This window comes from Pleurodeles waltl, chromosome 10 (genome assembly GCF_031143425.1).
Source record: "Pleurodeles waltl isolate 20211129_DDA chromosome 10, aPleWal1.hap1.20221129, whole genome shotgun sequence".
Taxonomy (NCBI): domain Eukaryota; kingdom Metazoa; phylum Chordata; class Amphibia; order Caudata; family Salamandridae; genus Pleurodeles; species Pleurodeles waltl.
The window spans coordinates 154,252,503-154,273,205 of record NC_090449.1 but is presented as its reverse complement, the minus strand read 5'-3'; the positions used below and the strand labels follow the sequence as shown (position 1 = coordinate 154,273,205).

At 40.3% G+C, this 20,703-nt stretch overlaps 1 protein-coding gene across 3 annotated transcripts in view; it reads left to right on the top strand.

Moving 5' to 3' along the window:
• The window catches only part of ATPAF2 (ATP synthase mitochondrial F1 complex assembly factor 2), a 108,087-nt gene that overhangs the window by 73,971 nt on the left and 13,413 nt on the right, over positions 1-20,703 (top strand). For all 3 annotated transcript variants that reach the window (XM_069210091.1, XM_069210089.1, XM_069210090.1), the window contains 2 exons: positions 9,875-9,972; positions 15,445-15,525. In XM_069210091.1, coding sequence (XP_069066192.1) covers positions 9,875-9,972; positions 15,445-15,525 — 179 coding nt within the window. The remainder of the gene's footprint in view (positions 1-9,874; positions 9,973-15,444; positions 15,526-20,703) is intronic.

The window sequence follows — 20,703 nt, the reverse complement described above, 5'->3', positions numbered from 1 at the left end:
CCCTCCTTGGATTTCCTTGCTTTGCTAGGAAGGCTCAAGTAGTAAGGGACCCTACTGCACCAATAGTTTAAGTGGCCAAAGCACAGCCAAGGCCTTTCACATGCATCATCATCAATCATCATCATCAATCAATGCTTATAAAGCGAGGCTACTCACCCATGAGGGTCTCAAGGCACTGCGGGGAGGGGCCTCATCCGAAGAGCCCCCAGGGTGCTTCGTGGGGGGGGTGAGGGGAGGGAGAGCAGAGGGGAGAAAGGAAAAAGAAATAGAGAAAAACAAGGGATGATAGAAAAAGGCAGAAAATGCAAGAGTGAAAGAGCGACAGAGAGAAAGAAAAGGAAATGCTTACGGTGATGGCCACTAGACCACCAGGAATGAGGCGCAGGGACGAGCCTGCGTGTGGAGGAGGGCCTCGAACTGGGAGTCAGGAGACTCCCAGTTCATCCCAGCGAAGGCAGAGGCAGCGGCAGCCAGAGAAGCTGGGGAGGGCAGCAGACACTGACCAGGAGGTCAGTGCAGGTGCCCACTCACAGCGCTGCGGCGGCCATTAAGAAGGGGAGAGGGGATGGGTGAGCGGTCAGCTGGGAGGCGGGAAAGGTGCTTCACAGGGGGATGGGGTCAGAGGAGAGAGGGGGAAAAAGGAAAAAGAAATAGAGAAAAATGAGGGATGATAGATGAAAAAGGCAGAAAACGCAGTAGTGAAAGAGCGACAGAGAGAAAGAAAAGAAAAAGAAATACTTACAGTGATGGCTGCTGAACCTCGCAGGGACGAGCCTACAGATGGAGGAGGGCCTCGAACTGGGAGTCAGGAGACTCCGAGTTCTTCCTAGCAAGAGCAGAGGCAGCAGCAGCCATAGGAGCTAGGGAGGGCAGCAGACACTGAGGCTTGTTTTCAGAAATAGCATTCGTGTGTGTGCGTGATTTAGCTAAAGGGAGATGGTGATAGATGGAGACAAACACAGGGATACAAATGAATGGCATCTCTGCAAAGCATTATCACATTAAATACACAGATTTTTACATAGTATTTTTTAAATGTACCAACCGAGCTTTAATCCTTAAAGTCGCCTAATTTCAAACGAGGATGGAAATGTATGTGTATTATAGTGAAAAACAATTTTTAAACTTTTCTTATGTTATATGTGGTAACAATACAGCACCGCAGACCATAACTTGATGAATTTCAGTTATAATCAATATCCGTTATGACGTTCTCAATATCCTTATGTTGCATAACAGGAGTGATTGCTTGCTTATTCATCCATGCAAACTTTTGTTTCTAAAGTAGATTATATGGGGTGCCTTAAACTTTCAATGTTTTGGATTGAGAAGTCGATAACACAAATTTGAGATCTGTGTACGAAAACATAAGTTGTAAGTCATGTAGGTGCACACATACATAATGTAAATAGTTAAGATTGCCCTTCAACTAGGACTGTAAAAGCAGGCTATATTAGGTATGTTTATCACAGTCCTTACTTTGGTTATCTGGCATCTTAGCACGCATTCTTGGGTACAATTATTTATTAATTGCCCCTCGGGCAATGTCGCCTCTGCCAAGTAAATATGTTCTGCACCTGGGAGTATTTTGTGTTTTAATGGCCTTGTTTAAAAAATGATTTCAGTAGGCTTACTAGCCTTTTAGTTATATGCAGGGCCACGGGAAATATGTGGCAGAAAGGACCAAAATATGCAGCAAGGTTGACCAATTAATGTGGCAAAGGAAGTCCAGTTATGCATTTACAATACCAATAGCTCCAACTCAAGTAAATGTGAGAGAAAAGAAGTCAGGGCACTCATGAATCCATGGTATTGTGTATAATCTTCATTTGAACAATGCCAGTTGTTACATATGAAAAACAAGTCCGTTCAATAGTCCTTCTTGTATTTACAGTTTATATGGCAATCAAAGCCTATATACTTGAAGCAGCAAATCTTGAAAATATTGAAAATACATAATATGTAGAAGTACAGCAACTGTTCATGCAGCAAACACAGCCAACACGTGTTTCATCCTGCGAGAAAATTTGTTCTCATAAGGACTTCGTCAGGGCTTAGCTTATAATAAAATACATTGAATAGGGAAAGTCTTTACGCGAAAAGCTGCAGTGTCTTCAAAACCATATATTAGTCCAACATCATCGAAGTGTGATTGAAGTGATCACAATTCCTTATCTAACTGATGCTGCAAATATTAGTAGTGGGAGAGAACGCGGACCGATCGTCACGCGGCGTTCCCAGTCTAAGATTCAACGTCACACTTCGATGATGTTGGACTAATATATGGTTTTGAAGACACTGCAGCTTTTCGCGTAAAGACTTTCCCTATTCAATGTATTTTATTATAAGCTAAGCCCTGACGAAGTCCTTATGAGAACAAATTTTCTCGCAGGATGAAACACGTGTTGGCTGTGTTTGCTGCATGAACAGTTGCTGTACTTCTACATATTATGTATTTTCAATATTTTCAAGATTTGCTGCTTCAAGTATATAGGCTTTGATTGCCATATAAACTGTAAATACAAGAAGGACTATTGAACGGACTTGTTTTTCATATGTAACAACTGGCATTGTTCAAATGAAGATTATACACAATACCATGGATTCATGAGTGCCCTGACTTCTTTTCTCTAGCATTGCGAGTTTCCTTGGAAACATTGGAGGATTTGGGAAGATCCTTCTGCCAGGAGCACCGTGCCGCATACTAGTAGCAATGTTACTTTGGGACACACTGTGAGCGCCCTGATCCTATGACTTTCTTCCTAAGTTCTTTTGCTTTTGTCTTTCAAGTAAATGTGAGACTTATTGCATTGCAAATTCCTGTTTATTTTGTGTACCAGGGCACCTTACATACCACAAGTTTCATGTAGAGACAGTATGATGGCCATCCTGAGGTACTACACCAGAGGTTACACTGGCATCATTGTGCCTGGGTCCTGTATACCATAAGTGTATCTCCTGACAGAGACAGTGCTGGAACATTCCAGACTAATTCAGAGAAGGCAATTTGTAGATGTTCTGCTAGCTAGACGAAAGACAGAATCCAGAAGAACCGTAGTAACATTTGTCCGATAACTAATCGTAGAAAACATTGCATTAACACTCAACAAAGCAAGTTTATTCATGAAATTCCTGCTTGATGCAAATAAATCAGGCTTCATACCAGGCTGCTGCAGTTCCGCAATGGCTGCTATTCAATTTGCAGCTGATACTCCACACATCCCGAAAGAGAAGATACTTGTTTACTGATCTTTCTATACCTCTCATGGGCTTCCAGTAAAGTGGCCCATAAATGGCTTCTGAACCTCTTGAAGCTTTTAGTGGGTACTGGTGGACTGGGATGGTTTACATATTTTCTCAGGATCGATTGCTTGTAGCAAAATGAAAGTGATTATACCCCGTCCTGTTCCCATGCCATATTGTTCAAGCCATATAACAATCAATCCTACTCTATTTTTAGGTCTTGCCTGCAATCTGCTTGTAGCTGTCTTTTTGTGAAAGGCCTCCAGTGGAACATACCAACAACTTACAATGGGTTGATATCCCATCCATTGCTGAGCATTGGTCGGCTTTACTGTCCCCCTTATTTGCTTGCTTCTTATTTTCTTTCCTCTTCTTGTGGGTGACCCTCCATTGGCACATAGATTCTAGACCATCCTCGTCCTTTTGCTTGGATGGCTTGTATTCTTCCACTGCTCATATTCATGGAACTACTTTTTTCTCTCGCTTTAAGAACTACATGCAAGTGTATGTTTTCTTGCACTCTCCATGTCCGTATCCTGCTTACTGAGAGGTGTGAAATGTGTTTCCTTTTGTAGTTGCCATTGGCACTGCTGTTATGGTGCTATGTGTTGTATGATGCCTCGCTTCCTCCCGCTTAGCCTTGCTTAAGGCTCCTGGTGTATTCCCCTGATGCCTGTTCTGTCCCTTTTGAGAACCGGTGCTCTTGTGCAGCTGCAATAAGAATAGGCCCAGCGTCTGCACCATGGGTGCTAGGTGCAGCCCCGGTGCTGCAACTATTCTCTTCCCGACTTTTCATTATCGGCCTCATTCTCTTTGCATTCTCACATGGGGAGCTACTCCTTGCGTTCTGTTTTCACATTGGGGACTACAGAGAATGTCAAAATTATCAACAAAGGGTCATTGTGTACATTTAACAAATGCTATAATATACATCTGAGAGCAGCTGCGCTGCGAGTGCGTAGAGAGCTACAGCCTTCGATGGAAAAAATGGCGATGAAGGTTATATTTGACTACTTCAAGAGAAGGAGTGCTAAAAAAATAATCCAATGCATCTATTGGGTTTCCTTAGCTCATATCGGTCACGTTCACAATATATCATCCAGCATAATTCCGTAAAGCGTGTTTCATTTTATGCATTTTTTTTATAGGTGGGAAATATATGTTACTGGGGAGTTTCAGATGGATGAATTAATTCAAATTAAGCTACGCAGAGCATCTTTTATTTTGTTTTGAAATTTAGAAAATGGCAAGATTTTTAATACACTTTGTATTTTGGGGTGAAATTCCTGGATGATAAGTTTATAAAATGTAACAAATATCTGTACATGTAATAAAAACCAGTATTACAAATCATAGCATGTAAATAAAGTGGAAAGGAAGCCAGGAACCAAATGTTTGATGAGGTAAAAGAGGAGCGAAATAAAGGCCACATTCTTTTCGTTTTGTAACTTTCTGTGTTTTCAGGGATGGTTATAGCATGGCTATTTAACTAATAAAATAGCATCGTCCAACACTTGGAACATTTGTTTCCCTATTAACAAAATTCTATAGCTCTTAGATACTGCAGAATTGCTGTTTGTAAGATTATTTTAAACATGTTTTGATTGAGTTATCCGGGCCTGTGTTGGCTTATGGCTGCCAACGTATTAAATGTCTGTGCACCCTTCTCCTCAACCCACCTCACCTCCCAGTGCTGTCAGCCCAGCAGGGACCTGAAGTCCTTCCCCCAAACACCCGTGGCACGGCATGAGCCTACAGTTCTGTTGTACAGTGATCAGGCAACAAGTGGACATGCCATTTCTAATACACAAAAACATGCATGCATAAACAAGACCGCACAGACTCCAAGCCAAACCATGGCATAGATGCATGTTCACACACACACAATTACAGAATTCAAGACAATATTTGCCATACTTTAACGTGCAAAGACAATAATTCTCACTCAAAAACAGAAACAACCGCACACACATGCTCGTACACGCATAGATAGACATAAAAGGCAGACATACACGTTATGCAACATATTTACACAAAAACGTCCTGATCTACAGTATGGCACAAGTCCATACAGAACCACTGCATAATCCCTTGATACAAGTTAAATCAAGAGCTGCTCCCATACCTGCAGGGGAGCGATGTCTGATGGGCTGTACCGTTGGTGTGAGGGGTCTAACCCCAGACCCCCACATCCCCCAGAGCAGCATGGCCTCTCCAGCTTTGGTCACTGTGCGCACGCGCCCCGGAGCTTTGCTTTGCTTTTCTGTTGTGCAGACAAAGTCAAGATTACAACTAAAAAAAACATACGGCCCATTTACTAATTCCACTGGGGTACCAATTTCGCCCTAATGCAAGCAAGGAAAATGGAATCCCACTATGGCTGGGTAGGAAAATGAAGCCACAGTTTGGGTGGTGAGGACCTCTGAAACTCCTCGGTCCCAATTTCTACCGCTCCTGCTGCACTTTTGGTAGCCATGTTCATGAGCAATTGTCAAAATGTCTAGCTAAGATCAGCTCCAGTGCGTTTGCATCCAGTGTCCAAGCCTACAATGAAATAAGTCGCTGGGGCCCCGTGTGGGGGAGGACACATCAGAATAAAATATGCAGGGTGTTTATTTTTAGTTTTTTGCTTTCATCGCGGATAATAAGTGCGAGCTTTGACGCTCTGCTATTATTGGATGTAGAAAAAAAATAGTCTTAGGCAAAAAGAACATGTTCAGCTATTGAAATTGAACAACCATTAGACCAGGGCCCAAGAGTGGTTCTGTTAGGACTCTGAGGGGAGCAAACATGGACAGATACACTTCTATGTTTTGCATCATTGCCCTGATGGTGCCCAGACAGGATGTGTTTCAGATGTTGGGGGCCGCCACTGTGGCCGGTTGGGAAGCAAATATGGACTGGTGTATGAGAGCAGGTTTACAAGGCCAGTGCTTGCCCAAGCAAGTTCAACAGGATATGGGGCCAATGGCAGGGCCTAATGGAGGACAAGGGGTGAGGGATCCATCCAGGAATCGGAGAATAAGCCATTACTGCATGGATAGGGCCTGTTGGGAGTGTAGAGCCTATGGACTAGTTACTGGGCTTCTTCTGCCCAGAGGGGAGGGTCAAAGGAGACTGTACACTGCCCTCTGCGACAAATGGATTTTTTTTCTGGCTTAGTTGGCTGCGGTCTTGGCTGGGGGTGGGGTGAGTTGGGGGCAGGGGGGGATGGGATGTTCGTATGGTGGTATGATGTGTCTGTTGATATTACAGTACTGGGTAATTTTGAATTATTATTATTTTTTAAATCAGACATCATTCCGCATATCGTGCTTACCTTTTGCCAGTAAATGTTGTACCTTGTCTGATTTATAGGGTAGGCCTTTACAATAAACTGAACCATAGGTATCCTGATGTTTGTAGTGTAATCAGTTTTATGGGTAAATGGGTCATTGCAAGCCTCGTACCAAAAGGAGGCGTGATCTCTGCCTACCGAACATGCACTGAAATGCCATATGTGTAATTTTTGTTGCAATCTTGACTTTGCCTGCACTTACCAATACAAAAACAGAAACGCAAAGAAAAGCTCCGGGGCTCCTGTTTTTTTTTCTAAGTCCAAACATCTGTTACAAATCTGTTACAAAATAATCAGGAAGTCAATATGAGATGCTTAGTTCAACCAGGCTCTTCAATGAAGTCGCAAACTATCTTTATTGTTACTTTTGTTCATGAGCTTACCTTAGAAATTAAGGTAATATCAGGTAAACACTTCACAAGAGGTTAAACAAAAAATAACACTAAATGTGGTGTGTTCACACAGGGCAAACAGAAGGGATTTTTATTAGTCTTTTTCAGTACATATTGTGCTATGTCTACGCAAAACAATGCCTCACTCAGCACATCATTTTAATATGCAGCATTTTGACTGCAAGAGGTAATATTTACCCCCTTTTTACAATGAAATAGGCCACTTCATCCATCAACCCAAAATTGTATCATTTGCCATCACGTCAATGCTCACTCACAGCTACCACTATTGGCCGCCTAACACTAGATGAAGCCACCTCCCTTCATGCTAGATAACCACATAAACTTGAAGAGAGCGCTTCCTGTTCATATTCTATTTATTTATTGTTGCACGACGTGTATTTTCTAAGCATTGCCTAAACACGTCCAACTTTAATTTTCATTCACCACGCGTAAACAAAATACCATTTATATCACCACATACACATGCAATCTAAGTGAAAGCAACACAATATCCTCACACATGGAGGTAAACGGACTCCAGCACCAACCTTCGTGTACATCATCATACATAAACAAAAGTGCATACCATCGCTCAAATAAAAAACACACAAACATACATGGACCACATAGCATCACAAATGTCGACGCTTTCACTTTTTAATTGTAATAGACATTGCCATAGTCTCTTATGCATAACTAAAAATATAACAGGTCTTGTGAAAAAGCTTTCAGATAGACAGTGTTGAGAAGAATATATCCAAAATAAAGTGTAAATCAAAGAACGCAGCACATTTATATTCATATTAAAATAATTAAAAATATACATTCGTGTTTCAAGATGAAAATATGCAAACAACTTGACATCACAAGTCAACAGCGATTAGTCTGTTGTTTTTTTAAAAGCAATCTTATCATTAGCTTCGAGAAACTCTTTATTTACCTAATAGCATACAGCAAACAACAACTTCCTAGTAATTGCTTACTATTCTGTAATTGGCTATCCTTTTTAGGTTTCGCCTTCAGACAGCTTTGATGTCTTTTGTAACAGACTTGTTTCCAATACAGTAATACTTTGAGTATATTTTAAATAATTGGATAGCTTTATTGTCTATTTCAGATAGATGCTTTGGATTTCCTCCCCATTCGTGTGTTTGTCAACCTTTTGATTGGAAGATGTTTATCCTTCCCCTGTTGACACCAGGGATGTCTGTTTTTCACTTGCCTTTCAGTTCTGCATGTGAGCTCACTGCATTCCTCTATCTAGTTCTGAAGTCCCTGTAAACTCACCCCTCTCCTGGCCCGACCCTGGCTGATCCCTTGCTTCTTTGCCCCTCCCCACCTCTTGTTTATGTGAGCACAATCCATCTCTCTCACTGATGTGCGTTTCTAAGCTTATCAGCAAACTTCACGCCCCTACATGTTCATCCATTGCTTCCTCACACCTGCCTCCCCCACTTTACTTACTTAATTCATATGTATTTTAGTTTTTAAGTGCTTTGCTTGATGTTTGGCAACCTCTCACTGCTACAGGGCGATTCACTTTCATGCTCATCATTGCTTCCCCCTTCCCATTCACTTTATTATTTTAAATTGTTATTTTTAATTAGTTTAGCAAATGGCAGTCATCAGCACGCTGCTACTGGACCACTCCCTTCTTTGACACTACACTGCATCACGCACAATTTACCCCTCTGCAACGGCCACCAGCTATTTTGGAATGGTAAATAAATGTTTTTAAATAATGCCAAAATGGCTGCAGGTATATCACAAAATACACATGTTTTTCTATAGACATTGGCAGTCATCTTGGAATGGCTTTTCTTTATGGGAAGACCCATTCCAAAATGGATAGCAGGTGTGCACGTGTCACGGTGCATTGGCAGCCATTTTAAGATTAACTAATGCCACTACAAACAAGCAGTGGTAAAGCCAATATCTTGACCTTTTAAAATACATGACCTATTAGTTTTTGCAATGCGTGTTGACTATTAGATGGAGCTTCTGTACAACATGATTCATAACATAATTGCCAACATCCACCAGTGCACAGCTGTACTTTAAGATCACTGCAGAGCAAGACATAATGTCCTAAGTATAGTTTCTGATGCAAATACTAGACTGGATACTCAAACACCGTCTAAAAAGCATTGCTATAAAACGGAATGCTTCATTTCATGTCCTTTTTATGTCCACGCCATCTCCCTAAGTATTACTGCACTCTCTGGTGCAGAAGAATCCCATGAATGTGAAATCCATTGTGGAATTCTCAAACACAATCTTCATCCAGATCATCATATCAGAATATAAAAGAAGATTCACTTGTAACAAGCACTTCACTCTGTGGCCCAGTCTCTAATTTTCCACCACTAGACTAAGGAAATGCCTCACTACTTGTCTTCCAGAAAATCTTCTAGTTACCTTGAACCACCCGCTACCGCCTCCCCCACTGCAGTGGAACACGCAACCACAGTAGCGACACTACAAGCTTGATTGGTGGTGAAAGTGGATTATTGTGTAAAGTTACTTTTTTTTCCAAGTACAACTGTGTTTTTATACTCCTATGCAAAAGGTGCCCTGCACAGTTTTTTAAATAAATATTGGATGCATACTTTTCGTTTGAATGGTTTTACATAAATACATTTTAACACCCCTTGTACCATCCCACCAATTACCCACAGTACCACCATCACCACGTTCATCTAATAATTTGTTATTGCAAAGCACTATACGACACCCACTTGCAAAAATTAATCCACCGTGAAAAGGGGCCATATGCACTGGGGCATTGACATATAAATAGTGTGCCTTGTTTGGTTGCCAGAAATGAATTATAGGTTGTTGTTGACCTTTTACAAGCACCTGTAGACTTGTGACTTGTGTTTTCTGATCCTCTTTATAGACCACCTTGTGTAACACTGCTTTGGATAATCCAACTCACCGTAGCAAAGAGCAACTTATCCGAGCTGCAGTGAAGTTTCTGGAGACAGATACTATCTGGTAAGTGAGCCCAGAACTAGTTGAATAGTAATTTTCAGCGTCTACCATTACATTCCTGTAGATGAACAGGCCATGCTTTTCCTCTTTCCTCTATTGATGTCGCATCTCCAACTTCAAATAAATCTTCACAGCCAAGGACGTTTCCATGGAAGGCTTTTCAGTGGTGGTACCAACTGTGTAGCTCGTGAGCAATGTGGTATTTGCAGCACCTCAAAGTTTTGCTCTCCAGGCGATCCTTACAAAAAAGTCTTAATTAGGATGATGACGAGACTGCACTGATTAGTTCTCCTCTCTCCAGCACCCACCCTGATACTCGTTTCCTGGAGGATTGTCTAGACAAATCACAAAGGTTTCAAAATCCTAGGATCTGAGGCATTCATGCAGAATACTCCTTAATGGCGGGATGCAATCTCTAAACGGAAACTATACATTTTATTCTGAAGTCAAAACTGGCGTTAATAGCAGGAGCCATTAAGTAGTTAATCGTGAGCAGACCATCTTAAAATAGGTTGAGACGGGAAAAAAGAGACATACTGTCTCTGCTCCTCCTGTCTTCCATCTTTTAGCACCGGACCTGCCTCATTATTTCTGTCTCACCAGTGCCGATGCTATCTCCTCTAAGAATAAGACCAGTTAGTAGAATTCAGGGTTGGATAAACACCACAGCAGGTCTGACCCCAGTGAAGGGACTGTAGTTGGTGAGCTACAACCCAATTAGCCAGAATTTGGGAAGCACCAAATGCCATGTATAAAGGAGCATTATAAAGTTTCTGAAGGGTATAAACTAGCAGCTTTTTGGAAGACCGAGAAGTGTGCTAGAAAACTACAAAAGAGTGATATCTGGGCTATTACAGAATTGCAGTGTGTGCATAGTTTTGATATACTGAAACATTACAAAGTGAATTTACAGCAGAAATATGAAAACATTTAAAGTGATAGCTGGGATTTAAAACAAATAACGTGTGCTAGCTACATAGTGCACTACCAGGACAATTATGGAAACTCCAAGGTTTGCTAATTGGAGTGTAATGGAAAGCGTTAACGGAAATAATGGAAAACTCCCACGTATATTGATTGCTTCCCCTGTTTATTTTTTCATTTTACACTCCTATAATTCTGGCCTCTGCTGTGGGCTGAGGCTGGCTAAATTGAAATCTGTCACATGCTGTTTCTTATAGGTGTGTCTTGGTTCGCTCAATGCATCACCTGTTCTTTTGGGACTACCCTAACTGCATGTTGGGGTCTCAGGCAGACACTAGTGAATATGTTTTCCTGTTAATATCTAACCCATTTTAAGGCAATTAAGAAGTGCAGTTCTCTCTGCCTGATGCATCTGGATAATTTATAGAATTGTGGAGCAGGATATTTTTTGCCATGATTCAAGGAAAATGTTGTGCAGCTTCTAAATCTATGCTGCCTCTGACAACTCTACACGTGAATCATAAGAATATGCGTAGTTTACTTCTCAAATTGGAATTGCGGTTTCAGTTGCAACCTTTTTGTTTCTGTGAGCAATGGAATCCTGTCAGAAGTTTAATCAAAGGCAATCTTGTGTTCAATGTTCTGTGCCCACTTTTGAATTCGGTTTATTTACCTAGAAAGACTCTTTTGTGGATGAGGTGTCTGATAAAGAAGCAGCCAAGTCTTATCTCTGCAGGCTGTGGTTTTCCTTGAATTTTCATAGAGCGCCCTACACTGCCATTACAGAATTTGTAAAGTCTTTATTACAAGCAAAGCTTGCAAAGTAGAGTTTGATAAATGATGCTTCATGAAAACATGCCGTATAGTAGCTGGGCATTACGAAAAACTGGAAAGTCTACTAAGACCCCAGTGTGAACTGGCCTTACATCCTACCAATTTCTTACAAAGTTATGCCATGGTAACGCCATAAGGCAGTGGTTCCCAACCTCTTGTCTGGGACCCATGGGGGTCCGCAAAGCCCCCTAAGGGGGTCTGCGACTGATTAGAAAATTAAATAAAATTAACAGTTTTATAAAGTTTATATAAATAGAAAGGCTAAATGTACTACAGAAAATTTTAAAACTTAGTGTAAATGTCAAGGAATTTGAAATTGGATGCTAAAAATTAAATTAGTGTCCCCAGATTGATTTGTGGGAGCAGTGTAGGTGCATCAAAAAGACTATAGTATGGACAATGTGTGGCTTTAATTGAATTTAGAAAAGCTCCAACTTTCCTATTAAAATTAAGTTAAATAAAAAGGATTATCATTTGTATATCTGTTTGATGAATGTTTCTGTATTTTTTTTGTGTATTGTTTTGCGTTTCAAATCATTGATAATGTTTAAGCCGGGGTCCATGCCTCCAAGTAATGACTCAATGCTGGGGGGTCCCCAGATTCCAGTAATGATTTAATGAGGGTCGCTGGGTTCCATAATGACAAATTGGGGCTCCACACAAGTCAAAAGGTTGGAAACTACTGGTATAAGTTATTTGTGGGTAGAACACCTTTCTACTCCGTGGTCCTAGGTGGTGGAGATACAGTGATATAACTTGTAATTCAGAACCTTATACAAACACATTTACAGAAGGGGAAGACTTATCTGAGCCACGCTTAACATTTGTCTAAAAGGGTCATAGTAGTAAAGTGCCCTAAATCTCCTTATGAAATTGTAATTTATTCCCATTTAGTACCAATGTTACACGCCTAATCTACAGCTAAATGCACAATTTGCCACTAACATCCCACGTCTATTAGGGAGCTCAGGCAGTTACCTTGCAGAGCAGTCATGACATCTTTTCACCATTGACCAGGTTTCCTAGCACAATGTTCTTTAAAACGGTGCCACTATTCTACTATTTCTTGAGAAGAACCCATATCTTCTGCAAATTGGTCCTCAGATCAAAGCTAATTGTGGTCATGATCACTGGATAGTATTACAGTTTGAGTGCACAGTGTGCCAATAAATTTCCCCTACCCCCAAAATATTGTTGATTACTGCAGAATTAAGTGCATTATTTAAGCATAATAGATTTATTACCATACTAATTCATATTTTGCATATAGAGCATATATGTTCTCTTGTGGTTCAGATTTGTGTGTCAATTCAAATGGACACATAAATGTTACTCATTGCTCAGGAAGGGTTGGACCATGCGTTACAGTGAGGCTTAACTCATTGCCATCTTGGTTACTAGTTGGACTTGTCAAACTACTAATGCAGCTACTGTAAAGCAGTTTCAAAATTATGCAAGCTGCAAACACTATAATATGTACAGCCCTTTTACACATATCTATTGATCAGGTCATGTCTTTAAATTACATTTAATGTACCATTGCAAACATTGCAAAAACTAGGCCAAAGTCAAAGGTCTGGTTAAAGCTGAGTGAATCGCCCCAGTAAATATGAAAGGCATGTCTATGGGTTGATTTGCTTGGCTTTATCCAGATGTGTGAAAAGCAGACTTTAGTCTCCTCCTGAAAGAAAGTACTTGCAAAACTCATGAAATAACAGTGGTTTATTTCAGCTGTGGTACTCTCAAACAAAGAACAACTTTCCTCGTCCCATTCTAGATCTACTTTGTTGCTCAAAGAGCCTCTCTCTGGCAACAGATGTACCTTCTTTTTTATGCTGACCCAATTTCAGAGTAACAAAATTGATTGCTGGGGTCTCTACAAGATACTGTTTGTATCTCACTAACATCCTTGCCAGTTTACAAAGATGAATGACACTTCGCCTACATCACATACTTGTGCGTAATTGAATTGCTTTAATTGGATATATTTATCTAACATTTTTATAGACCTCAAGTAAACCCACTGTAGAATCAGAAAACCTTATTACAACATTATAAATAACAAATAGTAGCAAAAGAAAGTTAAAATGTGTTTAATATCACAGCAGCATTTAAAATGACAGTTTTCCACTAAAATGTTACTAACACACTTACTAGAACAAAAAATTGTGTCACAGTTGTAAAACTAAAATTACAAATACAACTTAACAAAGTATGTTTAGTTCCTTTAACCAATTAGTTAACAGAGATTTGTTTGGGGTGGAGAAAGATGGTTGCAGAAGATACCCATCCCGCAATTCTTTACTACAACATTGAAAAATATGGAACATGAATGCGATAAGGATAGATGGCCCTGTCCTAACAGCCTTTACATTATAGGCTCTGTAATCTATTGCCGTTACATTTTACTATAGACTGTGATTGTTCAGCAGTTCACAGGACGATGTATGCCACATTTTCAGGATAACTATGGTGTAATTTCAGATGTGTAAACTCAACCCAACACCCTCCAGCTCCACATTAGCAGCCTGTAAAAGCAGGCCACTTAAACTGGAACTTGTGTATGCAACCTGCAGTGATTCTTGGTAGCCTACATCATAGGATTGTTACTGTCATGCCCCTTACAGCATATGAAATGAGAGTAGGTTGGATCAGTATCAACAGATGGCACGCTAGCCTACCCCCAAATAACCCCAACGGACTTTTCTTACCTTGGCATGTTTTAGAAGGAAGCAATTTGCATTAAGTAGAAACGTATAAGAAAGGCCCGAACAATCCATAGATAGGTTATGCAGCGCATAAGGGGGATAAATCAGACTCTTGCCCAGTAGCAAATCCAAACCTCACAAAGAGCTGACTCTAAAATGAACAACTAAACAGAGGAGCTGATAATTACATGGCACTAACTGAATAAGGGAAAAATACTGCACTGGAAACATGGCATAAAAGTTGACAGACTCCTGATGCAAATGGGAAACAGATAGAAGTCATCTAAAAAAAAATGGGGAAACTGTTGTATTGCATTAAGGAAGGCCCATCCGATAGCCCAGAGTAGGAGAGCCAGTGTTGGATTACACTGAATAATCCAGATTTTGGTTAAGATGAAACGTACTAGCACCATACAAACAGAGGTTGTCAAGGGCCTGACCCACTGAAAAATGCAACTGTCCATTTGGGTTTGCTACGTGTTTTGCACTGCATACACTGTGCCTGTTGCAATATGATTTCTGACACCATGAACATACACACCTGTGCGGTTTACATCAGAGACTTCCAAACATAGTTCTAGTATGGTATATACCACGAGGCCTGCTGAGGCGACAAGGACCTCCCATACCCCAATGCAAGGAAACCGGCAGATGCCATAGAGCTACACAATGCATTTATTTGTTCAGTAGGATACGATCAATACTGTCTGACATGCAACCTACACGGCTGCTGCAGAAAACACCACCAACTCAGATATCACACTGGTGCAACCTCCGATACTGCCATAAACTCCCAGTAACAGTGTATTCACCTTCAATGTTTGCATATTGACTATGTAAATGATTTTCAGTAAAGTTGTTATGTTTGAACGTATTCCATGTGGATATCGTAAAAATCTGTAATGAAATAACAGCCTCTACCCCTGGTCATATCCACTTCTCTGTCCTGATTTTGAGCACATCAGCTGCAGGCATTTATTTTCGCTGTTTCTTCATTTTGTTGTACTAGCTACCGTATGGAGGAGCCACAAAGCTTAGTGGAACTTCAGAAGAATGAGTGGGATCCCATGCTACACTGGGCAGAGGAGAGGTAGGTGCATAGTAATCAGACTTGTTATCCTCCAGCAATATCTGCAGCATGCAAGAGCTGGATGATACATTTTACACTTTCATGCACTGCACTAATATATTTCCATAACCTATACTATCCTTCCCATATCCTCTGTATGTGGCTGTGTAAAGAATACCATAAACAATAATCATTTCAGATATCAGTTTCTTTTTTAGGTTGTCCTTGCTTTATTTCTGTGTGAACTGTTTGTTCATCCTCATTTGCACACAGGCACCCAAGCAGCCTCTTCGCAATATCAGTTATGTAAAGTACATACAGCAGAAGAATATGGAGAATGTTTCACAAACTTCTTTCAGGTCTAAGGTGCCAAAGTGTATCATTTATCATTCAAATGAAGGCTGCTGTAGAGGAGCAAGATGTTTTTTGTAAATTATGTACAAGGTGTTATTAAATTGTGTTTTTTAACATGTGGTCTCCAGCATGTGATACACTACCATACAATAAATTGAATTGCAGACTTTGAGTTCCATTAGAAAAGTACTTGGCGAAGCCAAAGCACTGGCACCTCGAGCTGCTCCAGAATTCAGTGACTAGAAATCTTTCCAAGAAAACGTAGGGCGTAAAAGCATTGACAGACACTGATGGGGACTCCAGCAGTGGCCCCACCTCAGTGGATTTGAGGACAAGGGTAATGAGGATGTGAAGTAGCAGCACATGAAGTGTGTGCTACGTCCTTGTCCCAGTTGTTACTTCGGAGGATAAACCCACCTTGAGACAGTTTAAAAAAAAAAAACTCAAGGAAAATGGTGTGAATTCCACTGAGCCCTACTGGGCACCATAAAATGCACGCTATTTCCAGCATCTTCCTGTTTTATTCCTTTTTACTTCGTAGACAACTCCAGAAAGGATATGCTGGGACTCCTGCTAAGCTTCGGCTACAGCGATTTCCCTTGTAGTTTGTCTTCGGCTCGGCTTAAGACAAAAAGGATGGAGTCCTATAAGGATATTGTTTGTGGATTAGCTGCAATTGATATCCATGTATACAGACGAAGGACATTTTTTTTATCCTACTCTGCAGATGTCCGGTGGTACAGTGAGGGACTGGAGGAAGTGCTTTGGGGCTGGGAATTCGATTATTTTTCTTATGTATCTTGATTTTACTCTTGTGGAGTTGCAGTGACAGGAAAACAAAATCAAAATTGTGCCCGGTACATAGTGCCTGTCACCTGTGCACACCTGGGTTAGTATTAGTAAGAGACCAAGTGCTTTCAGTTGGTCAGGGGTGGTGTTTCTAGTCCTTAGCACCTACAATCTGACAGGTAGGGGTGTTCTATTGAAAGTCATACTGTGCTTTTTCTTAGCGCTTGCATATGGTTATTGGGCCTTATTATGAGGAGTACTCTTCTGCTAGAAGGAAGAAAAGAAAAGAGTAAAGGAAGAGAGATTAAGAAGGATTTGGTAGAGGCGATTGCTGCATTAAAGGGAAACGGTCAACAGAATCTTTCTGAAAAGCAGGCTAAAGAAACCTGTGATAGAAAAGCTCAGAGTGTTCTAGTTGGGAGAAAAAGACAGAAACCCTTGCCAGGAATAAAGATTAAAAGAAAACAACAAGACAAGTTTTCTATGATTCGGTCTCATATCTGCCAAATTCCTGGATTTCCAGCTCCAGGGGTTGCTGGCAGCTTCACTGAAGGCTTGTTACAGCAGTTTCAACATCCTCCACAATAATCATCCAACTCATACACATATGAAGGATGTATTATCAGGTAAATGAAAGGATCTACATATTTACTTACCTTGGCCTTTGTATCAATCGAAAAAAAATGTTCTAAACTTGAAAAACATTGATAGTAACCCTATGCATGAGCCAGCCAGAGGTGCATCCTGTGCATTACTTTTCACTTAGTATATAATTGAGTAGGGATCGGATGGTTGAAAAGGAACCATCCTTCTCGTTTTCCACTTTCCATCTGGTCCCTACACTAACATTGTATGCAGTGACATCTCTGTCATTCGCTCTCTTTAACTGCCTCCAAAGGAGGCCATTACAAACAGCCAGAAGAAGCGTGCATCCTTAGTTTTTACAATAAGGCAAGAGATTCTATGATCATTAAAAATGTAGATGCGCTCCAAGTTCAGCAAGCGGGAGAATGGACCACTTTGCTGTGACCTTGTGTCTTTGACTTTTGAACAGGGGTCCCCAACCTTTTGTGAGCAGTAAGCAACAGTTGTGTGTCATTGTAGATAGTAACACCTGCACCACAATAGAACATATATGCTTTGATGTTCTATCAAAGAAGTGAAACATTAATTAGTATGAACCCATTATGCTTAAATAATGCACTGAGATTTGCAGTAATAAATAGTATTTATATATTTAGGAGATATTCTGGTAAATTGTGGATTTAAAGCGTAATATTTTCCAGCGGCAACAATTAAATTGGGTCTAAAGATCAGTGTACCAAAGATGTGGGTTCTTCTCCAGAAATATGAAAAACATAAAGCAACGTTTTAAAGAACATTGTAGGAGGAAAACTGGTTGACAAAGAAATGATTTAATGACTACTGTGCAAAGGAGCTGTCTGCTCTCCCATATATGTTTGGGATATTAGGGCAAGTGGTGCATTTTGTTGTATATAAGGACACTAACATTGACACAAGATCTTTCTGTTTTAAATACAAGCTTAAAAGGATCCTCGCGGAACTTTACCCAAATGAACTTTTTAAGTAATTGAGCCTTCAATATAAGTGGCTTATATAATTCCAACCCTTGTGCAAACCCGTGTGCAGAGGATTCAGAATTACAAGTTATAAGGCTGTATCACCCAGTAATTACTGGGTGCAATAAAGTTTGCTTACCCTGTTAAATCTTGACAGGTCAAACCTGCCATAATTTGAAAGAGAAAAAGGACATAGTAGTTACAGGAACATGCATCATATTTTGGTAAGTTAAGCTTCATGCATCATATTTTGCTAGGGTAAGCACCAAAACCTGCATTGTAGTTCCCAAAAACGTTTAATAGATAGTATTTATCACACCCAATGAATTCCGACCCCCAGCAATGGAGGATATCATGTCAGGCAATAAATATTGCAACTTTCTCCAGGCCACTAATAATGCAGACTTTAGTAAAAAATTATACATTTAAAACATATTGTTCCAGCAAAATTGTTCAAAACTTGGTGGAGGCATTGGTCAAAATTTGGTAAGATGTAAAGACGTCTTTCCAGAAGTACGGATAGAGAAATATGTTGTACCCAAAGCTTCTTTGGACAGTACCATGGTAGATTATGAATCACCTTAATCTGGTAACTTTGTGAAAAATTGCTAGGATGGAAGACACATTTACACTGTGCTCTGAGCAGACTGTGTAGTTTTCCATAATACCTCATTAGCGTTGAAGCATCATTTAGCACACTATACTCAGCTAGCATCCTCAGTGTCCCTGGAATACAGATGTTCTAATTCTATAATAGCTCTGTTGGGGAATCTGTGAAAGTTCAAGGAAAACTTAACCTGCAAAGGTAAGGTTCAGCTGCTTCTTAATTAAACATCTCATTCACAGCCTTAGTGATCTCATGCACAGTTGTTCCATGTAAATTAACAGATTTCAAAAGTTAGCATAAAATACAAACCTTACACAGGAATGCTTGGTGGTGGAAATTTTGACAGAATTCCACTGCATGCAGCGGCAAACAGATTGTCACTAAATCCAGTTCTTGGAGCCATCATTTCTGGATTTCCAATTAAGACATGAACTACGTGTATTCTTATGATTCGTGGACAGAGTTGGCAAAGACAATTTAGCTTTTATAAGTTGCATGACATTTCCTTTGAATTATGGGGAACAATATCACACTCCACAATCCTATAACTAATCCAGATGCAACAGGCAGGGTGGAATGCTCTTACCTATTGTCCTGAAATTGGATGGATATTAATATGTAATGATTGCCTAGTGTCTGACTGAAGCTTGAATAGGCAGTTAGACCAGTTCCACAATAGCAATCGTTGCTCTGGGCAAACCAAGGCACACCTATGTAAAAAAAAAAAACAAAAAAAAAACAGGTGTGTCAGAGTTCTGTTTATCGGGTCTCAACCCACAGCAGGGGTCAGAATTCCATGGGTGCCAAAATGAAAACTGAAGCAGGGGAAACACGTGATAGATTTAGAGTTTTCCATTGTTACAGTTAACACTTTGTTATGCTCCTATTGGTAAACGTTTTCATAATTCTCCAAACTAGACTATGCCTTTTTGGCATGCTCAGCGGCACACAATGCTATTTTTCTAAATCCCAGGTATCACTTTACATTTTTCCATAATCCTGCTGTAGGTTCATCTTTTAATCTTTGAGAATACAATCCATATGCACACTCAGCAATTACATAATATTCCAGTTATCACACTTTAGCAGTTTTCTATAGTTCTTTAACCAGCACATTTCACTGTCTTCCATAAAGCTGCTTGTTTACACTCTTCAGAAACTTTATATTGGTCTTTTAAGCACGGTGTAGGCTCATTGCCAAGCTCTGGCTACCTGAGCTGTGGCTTCCTAAGTACAGTCACTTCACTAGGGTCAGACCTGCTGGGGTGTTTATCCAACCCTAAATTCTCCTGATCGGTGTTGCTCATAAAGGAGATAGCATAAGCATTGGCAAGACTGAAGCAGCGTGGCAGGTCCAGTGCTAAAAGCAGGAAGGCAGGAGGACCAGAGACAGTCTGTCACTGTGTGTCACTGTCTCAACCTGTACTAAGATGGAATGCTCTTGAGCAGCCACTTAACGACTTCTGCTCTTGACTCCAGTGGAGGCTTCAGCAGATATTGTATAATTTCTGTTTAGAGATTGCAGCCTGGCATTAAGGATTATCTGGCATTAATGCCTCAGATGCTGGGATCTTGATATCTTTGTGCTTCATCTAGACAATCCTGCAATATTTGTTTATTTTAATGCTCATTGAAGGGGTGGTTAAAATCTGACCCTTTTAAACTGAGCTATGAGATATATGTAATATTGCACTGTCGTCTTTAGTTTGTGTGTACACATACAAGACTGTTCTATGCTTGTACAAAAAGCTGTTATTCTGATGAAGTAAGTATCAATGGTTAAGCTATAAAAGAATTGCAAAGAAACAACACTTGAGCAGTTCATAATTTCAACTCTTTTAAGTTCTGCACAATTTAATGCAGCACACT